Raw genomic sequence first — 15099 nt, 5'->3', positions numbered from 1 at the left:
GGGCTGCCGTCATTTCTAAAAGGCAAGCAGGAAAGAGGACGGACTGTGCCAAGCGCATCTGGTTTGCGAGGGATGTGGCCGCAGGGAACGGTCTAGAGTATGTGTGGATTTGAGCAGGAGCTGGGTGGCCTTTGAAACTTACATGGGATTGTAGGTTGTGGTCAGAAAAACAGTCGAAAACCACTAGGTTCTGTTAAAAGCCTATTTCAAAACTCAGAGCTTCCTGTGCTGTGAGACTAGAGGCTCACATGAGGGAGACCTGCTTTCTAGGGGTGGGAAATGAAGACCGAGTCAGTAGGATCAGCTTCTCCCACAGGCTCTATCCTTGCCTGGTCAGGGGCCTCTGTCACATGTCGTCAAGGTGGCCTCTCATGAGGCGCCTGGGCTTTAATCTGTTTTCTATAACTGAATGCTTCAGACAAGGGAGGGTCTGGTGAGGGCTCGTGGGCCACCATTCTTCCTGCCTGGTGCATTTGAGGACAGATAGGAAAGTCACGTGTTCTCTGTCCTCGCCCCACCCTTTTATCTCCAACTAACTAAGCATCTTACCCGGTTTTGAGAGATCCCACCCCACCCCCATTCGTTGTCATTGTTATTTGAGGCAAGGTCTGACTGGCCAGGATTGGCCTTGAACATGGCAATCCTCCTGCCTCAGCCTCCCGAACACTGGCTTCACTGGCATGTGTTACTACTCTACAGTGGAGAGTTCGTTGCCTTGAAGATAGGTAATTATGGACCAGGCGAGAAGGGAGTGTCGCCCTGGTGTGTGTGGGTCAGAGGTCATTACTGATTTATTGCTTGGGTTCCCGTGTTCATGAGAGGGTTTTTGAAAGCAGTGTCCTGCTTCTTCCTCAAACTTACTTGGGGCCAGGGCTGCAGCTCAGCGGCATGGCGTCTGTCCCGGCACCTGTACACCCTGGGTTCCATTCCCTGCACTGAAAGAAAAAAAAGAAACGAAACTCTTGTTTGAGACCTTGTACCACTGTGTCACCTCCCTGAGGGAAGGCAGTCAGCGTGGGCATTTAACAATCAAAGGATAAGCGTGGGTATGAACCTGGAGGAGAAAAGCATTGCTTTCTTTTGAGCTTAGAACATGAGGGTGACAAGCAGGTACATAGCGGTGTGACCCTTGGGAGGATGCTCACTCTTGCAGCAGATCCACAGTGAGTGTAAGGAGAAGAGCCCCTCTGGAGGTGGTAAAATAACCCGTTGAAAAGCAGCTTAGAGGAGGAAAGGGAGTCTCCTGGCTTACAGGTCCCATCAGGGTGTGGAAGGCGTGGCACCAGGAGCGCAAGACCACTTGGGAGCCAGGTAGCAGAGAATAGGAAGTGGGGCCAGACTTTAAAACCTGAAAAGACACACTGAAAGCTCCATCTCCTAAAGGTTCCGTAACTTCCCAAACAGCGCCACCTGCTGGAGGCGGGTGGGCTGTTCACATATAGAAGCATTTGTCATTCAAATTACAGCAGCCTTGTATGGAGGTCCCCCTTCGACTGGCTTGTCCTTTGACTTCTCTTGAGTGTGAGTGTGTGACACGTGGGGTCTTGTGCCAGTCCCGTGGCTCTTCTGTAGCCTGGGAGCCTCTCTGTGAACCTGGTGCTCTCACACCTGTGGGCTAGGCCCAGACAGTGAGCCGGTCATTCCCCGGGGCCATCAAAGGGTGACATCCCCAGTGTGTCCTCCGGATCTCATAGGGGATCCAGAATAGAGGCAGGGAAACCACGGTCCAGGGTGAAGTGATGGGCATTGGGCACTCGATGTGTTAGCTGAACTCAGCTCTGAGAAAGAAGTTCCCCTCTTCCACCCCCTCCCCCACCGCCTCCTGCTAACCTCCAGCCTGAGCTGCCAGGAATGCAGGGTAGGGGGCTGCTGAGCTGCCTTGGGGAAGCAGGAGGAACTGGGTGAAGGGCTGGGAGAGGAGGGCATTTTCCAGGCTGTGTTTTGTGGATTTGGAGCCTGGGAATATTGCCCGTGGTACTGAAACTAAAAGCGGAGGTTGGGCGGGAGGTGTCCTGTGTGGTCCCCTGAGGGCTGTGTTTAGATACTGTCTCCCAGGAGGAGCCTAAGGGTGGGCACACACCTGCTGTTGGCCGGTGAGCTCTCTCCCCTCTCAGTGAGGGTCGCTGTTTGCTTCTTTGTGATGTTAGTGTGTCTCTCATGGTGTCCTTGTTGGGATGGGCACTGAGAGCTCGTAGGTGGGTGGGGAGTACTGGGATTTTCTGATGGATGCTCAGGTGTCAGAGTGCCACCAAAGCTGGCCCGTAGAGCCGGAGAGCTCCAGCTGGGTTTCTCAGGGAAGGGGAGATGGGCGTCGCGTCTCACCTGTTGTCTTGCCCTCCCTCCGGCAGGGCACCCTCATCCAGCACCTGAAAGAACATGCACCGCAACAATACAAGACACGGAGACATTTCTTTCTCTACCACCCCGCGGTCTGTCCCGCCCCCCCCTGCCCCCCCCCCCCCGGGGGGGCTGCGGGGTACAGGGGATGGCGGATGGGTGTCGTCTCTCCCTGCCATGGGGTGCTGCTGCTCACCCAGAGCTTGAGTTGGGTGGGAATTGGGGTGTTGCTCTCCAGTCTGGAGAGGTTCCAGAAGGATCTAGCAGTGTTTCTTGGCTGGCACACCTGTACCGCCTCATGTTCCTTTTTTTCAGTGCCTGACCGAACCCAGGTCCTTAAGCACACTAGGCAAGCGCTCCACCACCGAACCACAGCCATTGTCCTTTTTTTTTTTTTTCATTTTGAGGTAGCATCTAGCTGAATTGTCCAGGCTATATGGAGCTTAACCCTCTAGCCCAGGCTAGCATCGACCTCTTGACTCCCTGACAAGCAGCCTCCCAGATCCTGAGATTACAGGCCCTCTACATTGGAAGATTCCTCCTGAACCTTGCCTCCCTTACTCCCCCCTTTTGTGTTTTGCTTTCCTGCACCCCCAGAGATGGAGGAGTAGTTAGTGGGTCTGTATGTGTCATTTCCTTTTAAAACATTTTTTTTGGCCGGGCGGTTTTAGCATCCGCCTTTAATCCCAGTACTCAGGAGGCAGAGGCAGGTGGCTCTCTTGAGTCGGAGGCCAGCCTGGTCTACAGAGTGAGTTCCAGGAAAGCCAGGGCTATACAGAGAAACCCTGTCTCGAAAAACCAAAACCAAAAAGCTATCTTTTTGTTTGTTTCTTTTAGACTGGGTTTTACAGTGTAGTTAAGGCTAGCCCCAAGCTTACAATTCTTCAGCCTCCTCTCCCTGCTGCCCCCTAGTGCTAGGATTCCAGACCTGCACCTCTGCCAGGCTTACCTGATCCCCCTGTTTGTGGCAGGTCGGCTGGATGATGTGGAACTGGATGGTGTCAGCCCTGGCCACAGGAGCATCCTTGGTCCTGTACGATGGCTCTCCGCTGGTTCCGACACCCAATGTGCTGTGGGACCTTGTGGACAGGATAGGGTAGGTACCTGGGTCCTGCTCAGCTGACAGAAGAGCGAGCTGTCATTTCTGTCGCTGGGGGATGCCCAGCATCAGACAGAGCGAACATCTCCCTTCTGTCTCTGCGTGCTCTGTCTTTCTACTTGAGCCCTGGAGGGTGCTGGAAGCAGAGGGGACGGAGGACAGGACAGGTCCCACCCTCAGCACTGACGCTTGTAGAGTGGGCAGAACACAGCACTGGACAACTTTGGGTGACTGGGGATTATGATAATGTTGTCCATAGAGACCCCTAGACACCCTGTGCTGCCAGCCCTGGGTAGATGAACCCCTCACCAGTGATGGAGGCTCAGACTTCTGGTGCCAGGAGTACTGGTCTGCCATGCTCAGTCACGAGCCAGAACCCCCCCCTGTGGTAGAAGCAGAAGGAGCTGCTAGTGGCTTCTTTGGGTTGTTGCTGTTTTTGTCTTTTGGTGTTTTGAGACAGGGGTTAAAGTGCTGGAATTAAAGGCATGTATTGTCGCCACTGCACAGCTTTTTTTTTTTTTTAAACATTTTAACACTTAATTATTTTGTATGTGGGTATGTATATGCTGTAGTGTGCCAGTGGAGGTCAGAGGGCAACTTTCTGGAGTCGGTTTTCTCCTTCTACCATGTGGGTGATGGGGATTTGAACTCAGGTTGTCAGGCTTGGCGGCAATCACCTTTACCCACTGAGCTGGCCCACCGCTGGTGTTTTAAAATCTTGGGCCATTAACATTTTCCATAAAACTGCCTGGCCATGATGATGCTCTTAAAATCCCAACACGTGGCTCACAGTGTTAGTGAGGAGTCTGTTACCTTGTGAGACTGTAATTTACCAAAGGGTTAATCATATCCCTTGGCACCTGCTAGCCAGGCTTCAGGAAAAGAAACTGGTTTTGGTGTGGGGTGGGTGTAGTGGGGAGTGAGGGAAGCTTCCAGAAGGGATATGGAGAGGGATGTGTCCGTTCCCCGGGCTCTGAGCTCTCATGTAGTGTGTGATACATGTGTGTGAGATTGTGTTTATATGTTCGTGTACACATGTGAAAGCGCACGTGTGCGTGAGATTACCTATACATGTGTGCACATGAGTGTGAACTGCAGCTGTGTGCATGCACACATGTGAAACCGGTGTGCTCATAGACCCGCGGGTGGGTTCCATGCAGGGTATTTGCATGGAATCTGCACCCCAGTACTAAGATGTGTTCTTGCCAGGTTCTGCCTGTGCTCTGGTGCCTGGTGCCCAACATGGCAGGTATAGCCTGGTCCCTAGGCAGGGACTGTAGCCCTCAAGTCCCTGCTCAGCTGTCAATGGCACTGGGAAGCACAGGTGTGGGGTAGTTGGGTAGTGGGTAGGGTGCCTCGTCTCAACCAGTCCTGAGACTAAAGCCAGTATGCTCACAAAAATGCCCCTGTTGTTGGGGCCAGCAAGATGTCTTGGTGGTCACGGGTGGAGGTAGAGTACTTTAATCCCAGCATTCCGCAGGCAGAAGCAGGCAGATCTCTTGTGAGGTCAAGGCTACAGGCCAGCCTGGTTTACCGAGTGAGTTCCAGGACAGCCGGGGCAACACAGAGAAACCCTATCTCAAAAAAAAAAAAAAAATCGTAGTGGATAAACTTACTTGCTGCTACCATGCCTGAGAATCTTACAGTTCAGTCCCCAGGACCTAATGATGAAAGGAGAGAACAGACTCCTGCAAGTTGTCCTCTGGCCTTCTCTCTACAACAAAATAAATCAATCTATCTATCTATCTATCTATCTATCATCTATCTATCTATCTAACTATCTATCCATCCATCCACTCATTTGTCTTGGAGTCACAGGCACTGGTCAGAGTCAGGATGCTGGCAGCATCCTTAGGACCTCAAGTTTTTCCCACATGTCCACAAGCCAGAAAGGAGCCTTTGGACTGTGGTGTCAGGTCCTGATTGGCAGCATAGCACATCATAGGCTCTGGCTCCCAGGCTCAGACCCAGACCCTCTAAGGGTGTTTTTTCTTATGGAGGTGAGCCCATGCAGACAAGGTTCTGGTTAAAGACGGGGCCAGAGTTCTGCAGTCTCTCTCTTGGGACATAGGGCAGTCGCTCATCTGTGAGGGCCGAGGGCCATGTGGCAGTAAGCTAGCCCTCACTGGGAGTGGCCTGTGTTCACCTGGAGAGAGTCAGTCACTTCTCACTGTCATCAGGGCGTCTGTTCCAGGAGGATCCCTGCTGGACCTGGGTGCCAGGCTGGTGACAGGGCGGAGCTGTCTGGGAACGGAAATGGGAAGTCGGGAGGTGGGAGGCTGTGGCTGGTGTCTGGGACTGATGGTGGGAAGCTCTGGGGACTTGAAGATGCTCTCTCTCTTATCTGTGTCGTAGTATCACCATCCTGGGAACAGGGGCTAAGTGGCTGTCAGTGCTGGAGGAGAAGGACATGAAGCCCGGTGAGTGGCCCCTCAGTCCCTGTTCCCGGAACCACCCACCCCTTCAGGAACTGGCGTCCATTCCGGCATCTCACGCCTACATGTGGGTTTGGCTGAAGGCAGCGGGCTTGGTTTTCATCTCTGCTCGCTTTTGCCCCCAGTGGAAACTCACAATCTCCACACGCTCCACACGATCCTGTCCACTGGCTCGCCCCTGAAAGCCCAGAGCTACGAGTACGTGTACCGATGTGTCAAGAGCACCGTGCTCCTCGGCTCCATCTCAGGTACGGCCAAAGACAGGGTCTGCCGGGGGCGTGGGCAGGTAGGAAGGGGCGTGTGGGTGGCCCGTGGAAGCCATGGTTTGGGGGCATCTAGTGAGGGGAGCAGGGCGCCTACGTGGGCTTTACAGCTCCTCTGGACTCCTGGCTGCGAGTCCACAACCCCACTGTGATCCAGCTGATTTTGCTGTGTGCCTCTGTGTGTGTGTGTGTGTGTGTGTGTGTCTGTCTGTCTGTCTGTCTGTGTCAGGGTTTCTGTTACCACACAAACATCATGCATCATGACCAAGAAGCTAGTTGGGGAGGAAAAGGTTTATTCAGCTTATACTTCCACATTGCTGTTCATCACCAAGGGAAGTCAGGACTGGATCTCAAGCAAGTCAGAAAGCAGGAGCTGATGCAGAGGCCATGGAGGGATGTTACTCACTGGCTTGCTCCCCCTGGCTTGCTCCCCCTGGCTTGCTCAGCTTGCTTTCTTATAGAACCCAGGGCAACCATGAGCCCAGGGACGGTACCACCCACAATGGGCCCTCCCACCCTTGATCACTAACTGAGAAAATGCCTTACAGCTGGATGTCATGGAAGCATTTCCTCAAGGGAGGCTCCTTTCTCTGTGATAACTCCAGCTTGTGTCAAGTTGACACAGAACCAGCCAGTACAGTGTGAGTGTGTGTGTCCATGTGGTGCAGTGTAGTGATTGTGTGTGTGTGAGGTGTGTGTTGTGTGAGTGCCGTCAGGTAAGGTTCCGGTTTATCTGTCTTAAGTCTTGGGTGTCCATGTGACCAGCTGAGTCCTTAGTCGGGGAGGTTCAGTCAGAGAGAATGTCACCAGACACAGGGACAGATAGAGAGCTGGGTCCAGTCTCAGTCACAGCTGCCTTTCTCTGCAAAGAAGTTGTCATTCGTGTGTCTACAACGGGGAGGAGGGGGGTGCCTGTGCAAGCAGCTCTGTGTCTTGCTGACAGAGGACCCTGTCCCCAAGGGTCACCTCTCCCTGAGGGTCATCTATCCTCTGCTGTGGCTTGTAGGTGGCACTGACATCATCTCCTGTTTCATGGGTCAGAACTCATCTATTCCTGTGTACAAGGGTGAGATCCAAGCCCGGAACCTGGGCATGGCTGTGGAAGCCTGGGACGAGGAAGGTGACTGGTGCCCTGACCCTTCTGGGACGTGAGGAGGGAGGAACACGTGTGCAGATGTGCCCCTGGCTTGTCATGGTTCTCCAGCCCCCTAAGCAGGGAGTGATCACCCTCCCTCAGGGAACCATGTCCTTTCCCACGGGTGTGTTTCACACTCATAGGCTCCCCGACCCCAGTCTCAGAGAAACTGGTGTTCAGACGGATGCCGGGAGAGCTGAGTGGGTAGCGGGTCGAATGCAGATTTGCCGTTGTGCACATGCAGGGTGGATCGCTCTTGCCTGTACATAGCAGAGCCGTGTCCCTAGTGGGAGCGTAAGGAAGGGAGTGTGTGCCGGGGGCGTGCTCACGAGCGTGCCAGGCTCAGTCTTCTCCCATGTGCCAGGGAAGGCCGTCTGGGGAGCGAGTGGTGAGCTGGTGTGCACCAAGCCCATGCCCTGCCAGCCCACGCACTTCTGGAACGACGAGAACGGAAGCAAGTACAGGAAGGCTTACTTCTCCAAATTCCCAGGTAGGCGGGAGCAGGCTGGCGCCACGCCCTGTCTGGCTGGGGCTGGGCGGCTCAGCTCAAGTGGGTTCTCCTCCACCTCCCTGTGGGTCTCAGCATCTTCTCAGCGTCAACTCGGAATCATCCCAAGATCACTGACTTGGTTCCGGTGATGCTAACCCAGCCCTGCACTCAAGGCCTCCAGCCACCGCCAGCTGTGCTCAGAGCCACACGACCCCCTGGGCGGAGGACTGAGGGCTGCCTGCCCGCTCTCTGGTCAGGGCTTGTCGGCTTGTTCAGTGACAGTGGCAGTTGGGGGAGGGATCTGGAGACAGCGGAGGGTCGACTCAGGCCGGCTCCACCTTACACACTAACACTGCAGTTCACCTCGTCAGGCTCCCCTGGAGGACCCTCCTCTCTATGGCCCTGATTCCTCCTGTCTTGGTGATGGATGCTGTTCATACGCTCAGTCCCCATAGGGGTTGTTGGTCTTGAGTAAATTACATGTGTACAGTCCCATGTGCTGAGGTCGCAGGCATGTGTCACCACACCTGACTCATGCAGTTTACTGTCTCACCCCCCTAACCCCACCCCAACCCCCCCCCCCCCCCAGCCTCAGTGCTCAGCCACACTCGGCCTGTTCCTAGACTTTTGAAATCTGTGGCCAGGGTCCCCTCCCTTCCGTCCCTGCCTCCTGTGTCTGTCTGGGTGCACCCCAGCCCACCCCGCTTGGTGTGACCAATCTGCTCTGCCTTTCTTGAAGGTGTCTGGGCACACGGTGACTATTGCAAGATCAACCCCAAGACAGGAGGCATCATCATGCTGGGCCGGAGGTAGGGTGACCTCAGGAGGCTTGGGGACATGTCTTGTGACGTGAGAGAGGAAAGGGCAGCAGGTGGCAGTTGGGTGTTGGGGGAGGAGCCTGTCAAGAGGGTGGGGCATGGCCGCCTGCTTTAGCCACGCACCCTTCTTGTCTCTGCAGTGATGGCACCCTCAACCCCAACGGCGTGCGCTTCGGCAGCTCGGAGATCTACAATATCGGTTGGTGCATCTGTCCTCTGCTGCTCTTATTCAGGTCCAGGGGGTCCTGCAGGACCAGAACCCAGGTTCCTAAAGAGCTGGGTGAGGGTGGGCATCCATGAAGCAGGTCTCCATGTATTCGTCCTCTCTTCCAGAACATGTCTGTCCGCATTGTAACACCTCCTAAGACCTCAGAAAGGGTAAAAGGCTTTGGCCGTCCTTCAGGTTTCATCTTCGCTGCAAGATTAGAGCATTGGTTAATCCTATCTCTGCCTTCTGGGCAAGACTACCGAGACACAGAGAGGGTGTGTGAAGGCTGAAGGTCACACAGCACAACTCAGGACACGAGATGCATACCTGTGAGGGACTCTCAAAGTTTCTGGCTTAGGGACTTAGTCCTGGCCCAGGCCCCAAAGCCACCATTCTTGGGAGGTGGCCTTCTTTGTCATGCTGAGATCTGGGCCCCAGGTAGTGCTAGGTTGGTGTTGGCAGGTGAGCCCTGAACTCAATTCTTCCTGTGCCTGGCCCCTTTCTCCCTGCTGGTGGCATCTTAGTACATATGTATGTCATATGCCCTCGCCTGGGCATCCCCCAGTCCAGGTGCAACTGTAGTATTGCCCAGGTGGCTTTGCCTTCCGACAGGTGACGTTAGCATGGTGGCCTGTGGAGAGCTTCGTACAAAGCTATTTTTCTGTCTGCTTCCACAGTGGAAGCCTTTGATGAGGTGGAGGACAGCCTGTGTGTACCCCAGTACAACAGGGACGGCGAGGAGCGGGTAGTCCTGTTTCTGAAGATGGCGTCTGGGCACACTTTCCAGCCTGACCTCGTGAAGCGCATCCGTGACGCCATCCGCCTCGGCTTGTCTGCTCGCCATGTGCCCAGCCTCATCCTGGAGACCCAAGGCATCCCTGTACGTTGTGTCTCAGCGGGGCCTGTGAGAGCCTGGGGTGGCTGCAGCTTGCACTTGCTTCTATATGGGTACCGCGTTGCCTAGCAACCACCTTCCCTCGCTCTCTTTCTCATAACAGACAGCACTCCCAGCAGCGTCTGTGGGATGGCGTATTGGGGCTGATGGCCTGGGTACGCCCCCGAAGACAGCCGTGGGAATGGGAACTCTGTGGGGAGCTACGGGTGTACGTGTGTTGGGGTTTTGTGGGGTGTGGGGAAGGGGCCCTCTGAAGGCTCCTCATTCCGGCCCAGTCACATTTGGAGCTGGGGAACGGGAGCACGCATGTGCACACAGTTATTCATCCTTGCCGTGAGACTGCATTTCCATGCTCGCGGGGTGGTGCTTGGTAGACAATGGGTGAGAATACAGTTTCTGGCTTGGGAGCTCCCTGAGCAGACCTGGGGTTGGAGATGGACTCAACTGAGCTGGCTGAGAAGTCCTGGAGCATGCTGTGCTGACAGCAGCCAGGCCCCTGATCTCGAGTACCAGGACTGACCTGGGTGACCTGCACTCTGCCTGGGAAAGAGTTTTGACCGTTTAGCCACCTAGGGGTGGGGAGGCAGAGAGCCTGAGGCGCATACTGTGGGTGGGTGAATACATGTATGCATGTGGGGGTGAGTGTGGGAGTGAGTACCCCTCTGAGTACTCACTCAGGTGAGGGCCCTCCTAACACCCCTCTGGTCAGACACAAGTCTGTTTTTACAACTGTCTCACATCTGAAGAAAGCACTCAGAGGGAGTGGGACCTGAGGCAAGGGCTGTGTGGCCCCTGGCGTGTCCACTCCCGGGCACTTGCATGTGTGTCTGCCGCAGTGCACAGCATTGGAGACACCCATGTGCTCATGTGATTTTGACCCAGGCATGGGGTCGAGTGGCAGGTTCTGTGGACAGTGTCAGCACTGCCTCGGCTGTCCTCACCAGCGGGTTCCCTCAGGGGTCTGCAGGTGCCATGGCGTGTGTTCGAAGCCACCACAGAGCTGATTTTATGGGTCTTTCTTGGAAGTGAATGTCCGGGAGAATCCCGAGTCGAGGCTGCCCTGCCGTCTCTGGTTTAAACACTCCTTCCTGTGTTTTCTGTGCCTGTCCCACAGTACACACTCAATGGCAAGAAGGTGGAGGTGGCCGTGAAGCAGGTGTTGGCCGGGAGGACTGTGGAACACCGTGGGGCCTTCTCCAACCCTGAGACCCTGGACCTGTACCGGGACATCCCTGAGCTGCAGGACTTCTGAGCTAAAGGCTCGCACTCCGTCCAGCTGTGCGTGTGATGGAACTTAGGGACACTTTAGAGACTGCAGCTGCTCCAGGTGGCCCTGGCACTGCACACTCCACGGGCTCGGAAACAGCTTTCCTGTTTCGGAGTCATTGGTGGGGACCAGGTCTCCCAAGCTCCAGGATGTGCCTGGCCTTCGGAGACCAAAATGGTGCACTGAGGCTTGTCTCGGCCCTGCTGCTATAGGTCGACACACAGCCTTGCAGGTGCGGGGCTGGTGACATTTGGTGACAGCACACACTGGAGGAGTGATGTGGCCCTCAATCTCATGAGCCCGCTGGTCCATCTCTCTCTATGAAGGTGAAGTCTTACTTATACTCTCTGTCCTTAACCGGGCTGGCTCCCTCAGCCATCCCGTCTTCTCAGGAGCTGACTGAAGCCAGGGCACCTGGCCCAGCATGCCTGTCACCTCCCAGCTGGCTGTTGGGACACCTGGGCTGACGGCTCCTGTACTGTCTGTCAAGGCCAGAACACCATTCTAGGGAATTGTGAGTGAATCGTCCAGACAGCGAAGAGCTCTCTGCTGTGGCAGGTCCCCTCTGCTGGCGACTGTTTCTGGGTCTTCACAGCACAGTTTTTTGAACGGGTCAAACGTTTTCATGTAAATTGAGGATATGCTGTCTGGAGGCACCCGAGTAGATACTAGAGGTATCTACCCCAGGTTACCACTTAGCTGTGTGCTGAGCGGTGTGATACTGGAGTTCCCCAGGGATGGAGTTGCCCAGCCTCAGAGGGAAACGGCCCGTACTCCCTCCTAATACTTCCTGGGCTCTTTCTGTTGTGACTGCCCTCTGTATTTGTAAATGAAGTCTCAGGCTCTGGCTGCCAGGACTCAATGGTGCTTCTTGTCTAGCACACGGAATATGTCATAAATCCTGATGATTGCTTTTGTATTTTTTTTTTTTAAAACTGAGCACAACATAAAACCTTTAAAAAAAATATCCTGCATTTTAAGTCTATAAGGGAAAAGTGCTATGAAGAATTTTATGGAATAAATCTGTGCCATGCACACCTGTACACACGCAGTACGCTGTGTTTCTCTGAGGTGATTAGACCTCCATGTTTGGCTGGCCGCACCAATGTCAGCTCACTGTGGTGCTGTGAGGTTTCGTGGCTCGGCCCAAGTTGTAAAATGGTGTTTTGTGGGCTCTTGGTGTTTAGCATTGTCCTAGGTTGTGTTAAGCCAGTGTCTTGGGCCTCCCCACACCCTGGGCCTCCCTGTCTCCTGGAGCTGGAGCTGGGTAGCTTTATCACTGGAGTCTCCCTGGATTTTGCCAGCTAGCCACAGACCCCAGTTCAGCCCTACATAGCCTTCCTACCACAGAGAGCGGGTGGCAGTCCCCATCTCTAGGATACAGGAGCATCCAGCCCCCGCTGTGTGCCATGCTCCATCATTCCTGGTGTGTTGGTCTTAAATCTGCTGCCGGGTGGTATCATCTGGCTTGTTCCCACCCAGCCTTCCATCTCTCTTCCTGCAGGAAGTGGTAAGTGATGGACACCTGGCCTCATGTGCCTCTGTCAATAGGGTGATAGCTTTCCTGGACTGTGTCAGGTCAAACTACCTGAGCCCCACTGGCTGTGCTGCAGGGGGGATTGGGGACCTGAACATTGAGGGGACCTTTTGCAGTTTCCCATGGGTCAGTTGTAGTAGGCGCTTAAACCCACAAGCGGTTCCTAGTTCAGGGGTCAGAGCCTGAGGTGGCCCCACCAGGGCTTGTTCCTAAAGGTTCTGCAAGAGTCCCTTCCTACCTCTTCCTGTTATTAGGGGTGTTTCCTTCTTCATCCAGGGCCTATCTGTTCGCTCTAAAGCCTTGGTGGGCTCAAATCCCATTCTAGTATCTGGACCCTGGCCATTCCTGTGGCCACCTGTTTTCTCCCCTTTGCTATGTGCTAGTAAGCATCTGGTTCCCCAACCCCTTGTGTCACACATGTCCCCACAGGTTCCCAGAGGAGGAAGGGGCGTCATGGAGGTGAGTAATCCGAATCACACTTCTTGTGTGATTTCTAGGGGGCTACACAATTTTGTTTCTGCCACAAGGATGTGTCTGGGGCATCCTTGGAAAAGGATGTGTCTTTTCCCGTCTGTCTCCTGTTTCATTCATTTATTTATTTTGATGGTATAGCAGATGGAACATGGGACCTCATGTGCTAGGCTGGTGCTATATAGCACTGAGTTACACGCCAGCCCACATGGAAAAGAAACTTATGGGGCTGGAGAGATGGCTCAGTGGTTAAGAGCACTGACTGCTCTTCCAGAGGTCCTGAGTTCAATTCCCAGCAACCACATGGTGGCTCACAACCATCTGGAATGGGGTCTGATGCCCTCTTCTGGTGTGTCTGAAGACAGCTACAGTGTACTCACATAAATAAAATAAAGAGCCTTTATTTTATGTATATGAATGTTTCGCCTCATATATATGAGGTATGTGAATCACATGCATGCAGTACCCACAGAGGCCAGAAGAGGGCATCAGATCCCTTAGTATCAGAGTTCAGGATGGTGAGGAGCCATCTTGTAAGTCCTAGGGAGAGCAGCCAATGCCCTTAAATGCTGAGCCAATTAACTCAACTGTGCCAGCCTCTGTGAGAACCCAGGTTCTTACAAATTCAGTATCCCATAATTCATTGTTTTCTTATTCTGACTCAGCAGAGATTCAGGGTGAAGTCTGCTTTCCTGGGTGGTTGACCTTGCAAATTAAATTTGGGGGTCAGCCCCTCTGCTTGTCTGATTTCATGGCAGTAGTCTGGAGACTGACCGGTATGCTGGGGTGCCATGGGCTTGGGAGTTATGGGCTGAGATTTCTGGCTAGGCAGACACTCTGCTTTTGTCCCACTCACTTGTCCCCTTCCATCCTGGTATCTTAGGTCCCCACATGGAAGTCCCCACATGGAAGGCAGAGGTTGGTGATGATGGCTACTGTTCATGGTGGCTTTCTTGAGCACACCATCAGAGTGACAGTGTCATTTTAGATGTCCTGTCTTCAGACCCCAGGTTTATTTTTAGATATCCTTCTCTGAGGTGGAGCCGCCGAAAAGTTTCAGGCTTGCCCCTCATCCTAAAGACTGGGAGGACCAACCAATCAGACATCTCAGACCTTTCTTCAGATGATGTCCTATCATGTCCTCTGCATTAGTCTGAAGAAAGTCATGATTCTTGGACACAGAAGCTCTGAAGGATTCGGGCCTTGGTTAGCTGTATGTATTTGAGATGGGGTTTCGGGTAGCTCAGGCTAGCCTCTATGGAGCTGAGGGTGTCTGTGAACTCCTGATCCTCCTGGCTCCAAGCCTAGTTTCATGTGATGACAGAATTTGGGGCCTGTGAGTCTAGGGAAGTACTCCACTAACTGAGGACCAGGTAGGTACCTCTATGAGTCTCCTGGCCTTCCCAGGATTCCAAGACAACTGCTTATGGCCCTAGTCACAGAGGCTGTGTTCAAAGCACGAAGAGGTGAGATGTGGTCAGGCAAAGAGGTCCCCCAAGAGAGCAGACTCTTTGAGGGGTAGGGAAGGTCTTTAGGTAGTGTCTGGTCCAGAAATAGATCTGCAAGGGATTCTGGGAAAGTCAGCATTTAGCTTTCCTACCCTAGATGAGCAAGAAAGAGTGAGCCAGAAAGGTGTTTAAGGCTGGACTACGAATAAAAGCCAAGGCAAACATCAGGGCTGCTTTGGACTGGCCAAGGATGCCTCGAGAAGGTTCTGACTCCTCTGTGACAGGCACAGGGCTGGCTGAGCCACTTCCGGCTCTGCCTGGGTGGCTGCCACCTTCACTTCGGAGGTGGGAGACATTAAAAATCCGGAAGCTAGTCTTTATGCAAATGCACGCCCCCCTTTGTCTTAAGATTTTAATTTTTATATGAATTATTCCATTTTCCTCCCCCCTTTTCCCTGTGGAAGAAATCAAGACACCCAGCAGGTGATCAGAGGAATTTCCCAATATTATGTTTTCTCGTATCTCTTTCCAGGCCAGGACTCCCTCTAGTACCAGGAAATAGTCATCGGGATGGTCCCAGTGATGTGTAGAGCGGATGCAGGAGGAGAGGAGAGAGGATGCAGGAGGAGAAGAGAGAGGATGCAGGAGGAGAGGAGAGAGGATGCAGGAGGAGAGGAGAGAGGATGCAGGAGGAGA

The 15099-nt window shown here is 53.8% G+C and overlaps 1 protein-coding gene across 1 annotated transcript in view; it reads left to right on the top strand.

The window, feature by feature from the left end:
- Positions 1-11998, top strand: part of Aacs (acetoacetyl-CoA synthetase) — a 42269-nt gene extending 30271 nt beyond the window's left edge. The window contains exons 9-18 of the mRNA XM_028765949.1: positions 2349-2429; positions 3303-3433; positions 5792-5856; positions 5997-6119; positions 7141-7254; positions 7634-7759; positions 8499-8568; positions 8718-8776; positions 9463-9665; positions 10795-11998. Of these exons, the coding sequence (XP_028621782.1) occupies positions 2349-2429; positions 3303-3433; positions 5792-5856; positions 5997-6119; positions 7141-7254; positions 7634-7759; positions 8499-8568; positions 8718-8776; positions 9463-9665; positions 10795-10932 (1110 nt within the window). The 3' untranslated portion in view covers positions 10933-11998. The remainder of the gene's footprint in view (positions 1-2348; positions 2430-3302; positions 3434-5791; positions 5857-5996; positions 6120-7140; positions 7255-7633; positions 7760-8498; positions 8569-8717; positions 8777-9462; positions 9666-10794) is intronic.
- The last annotated feature ends 3101 nt before the right edge of the window (positions 11999-15099 follow it).

Source organism: Grammomys surdaster, unplaced genomic scaffold (genome assembly GCF_004785775.1).
Source record: "Grammomys surdaster isolate TR1022 unplaced genomic scaffold, NIH_TR_1.0 166, whole genome shotgun sequence".
In the NCBI taxonomy this organism is placed as follows: Eukaryota; Metazoa; Chordata; class Mammalia; order Rodentia; family Muridae; genus Grammomys; species Grammomys surdaster.
Note: the sequence above shows the minus strand (reverse complement) of the source record. Positions and strands in the feature narration are given on the sequence as shown.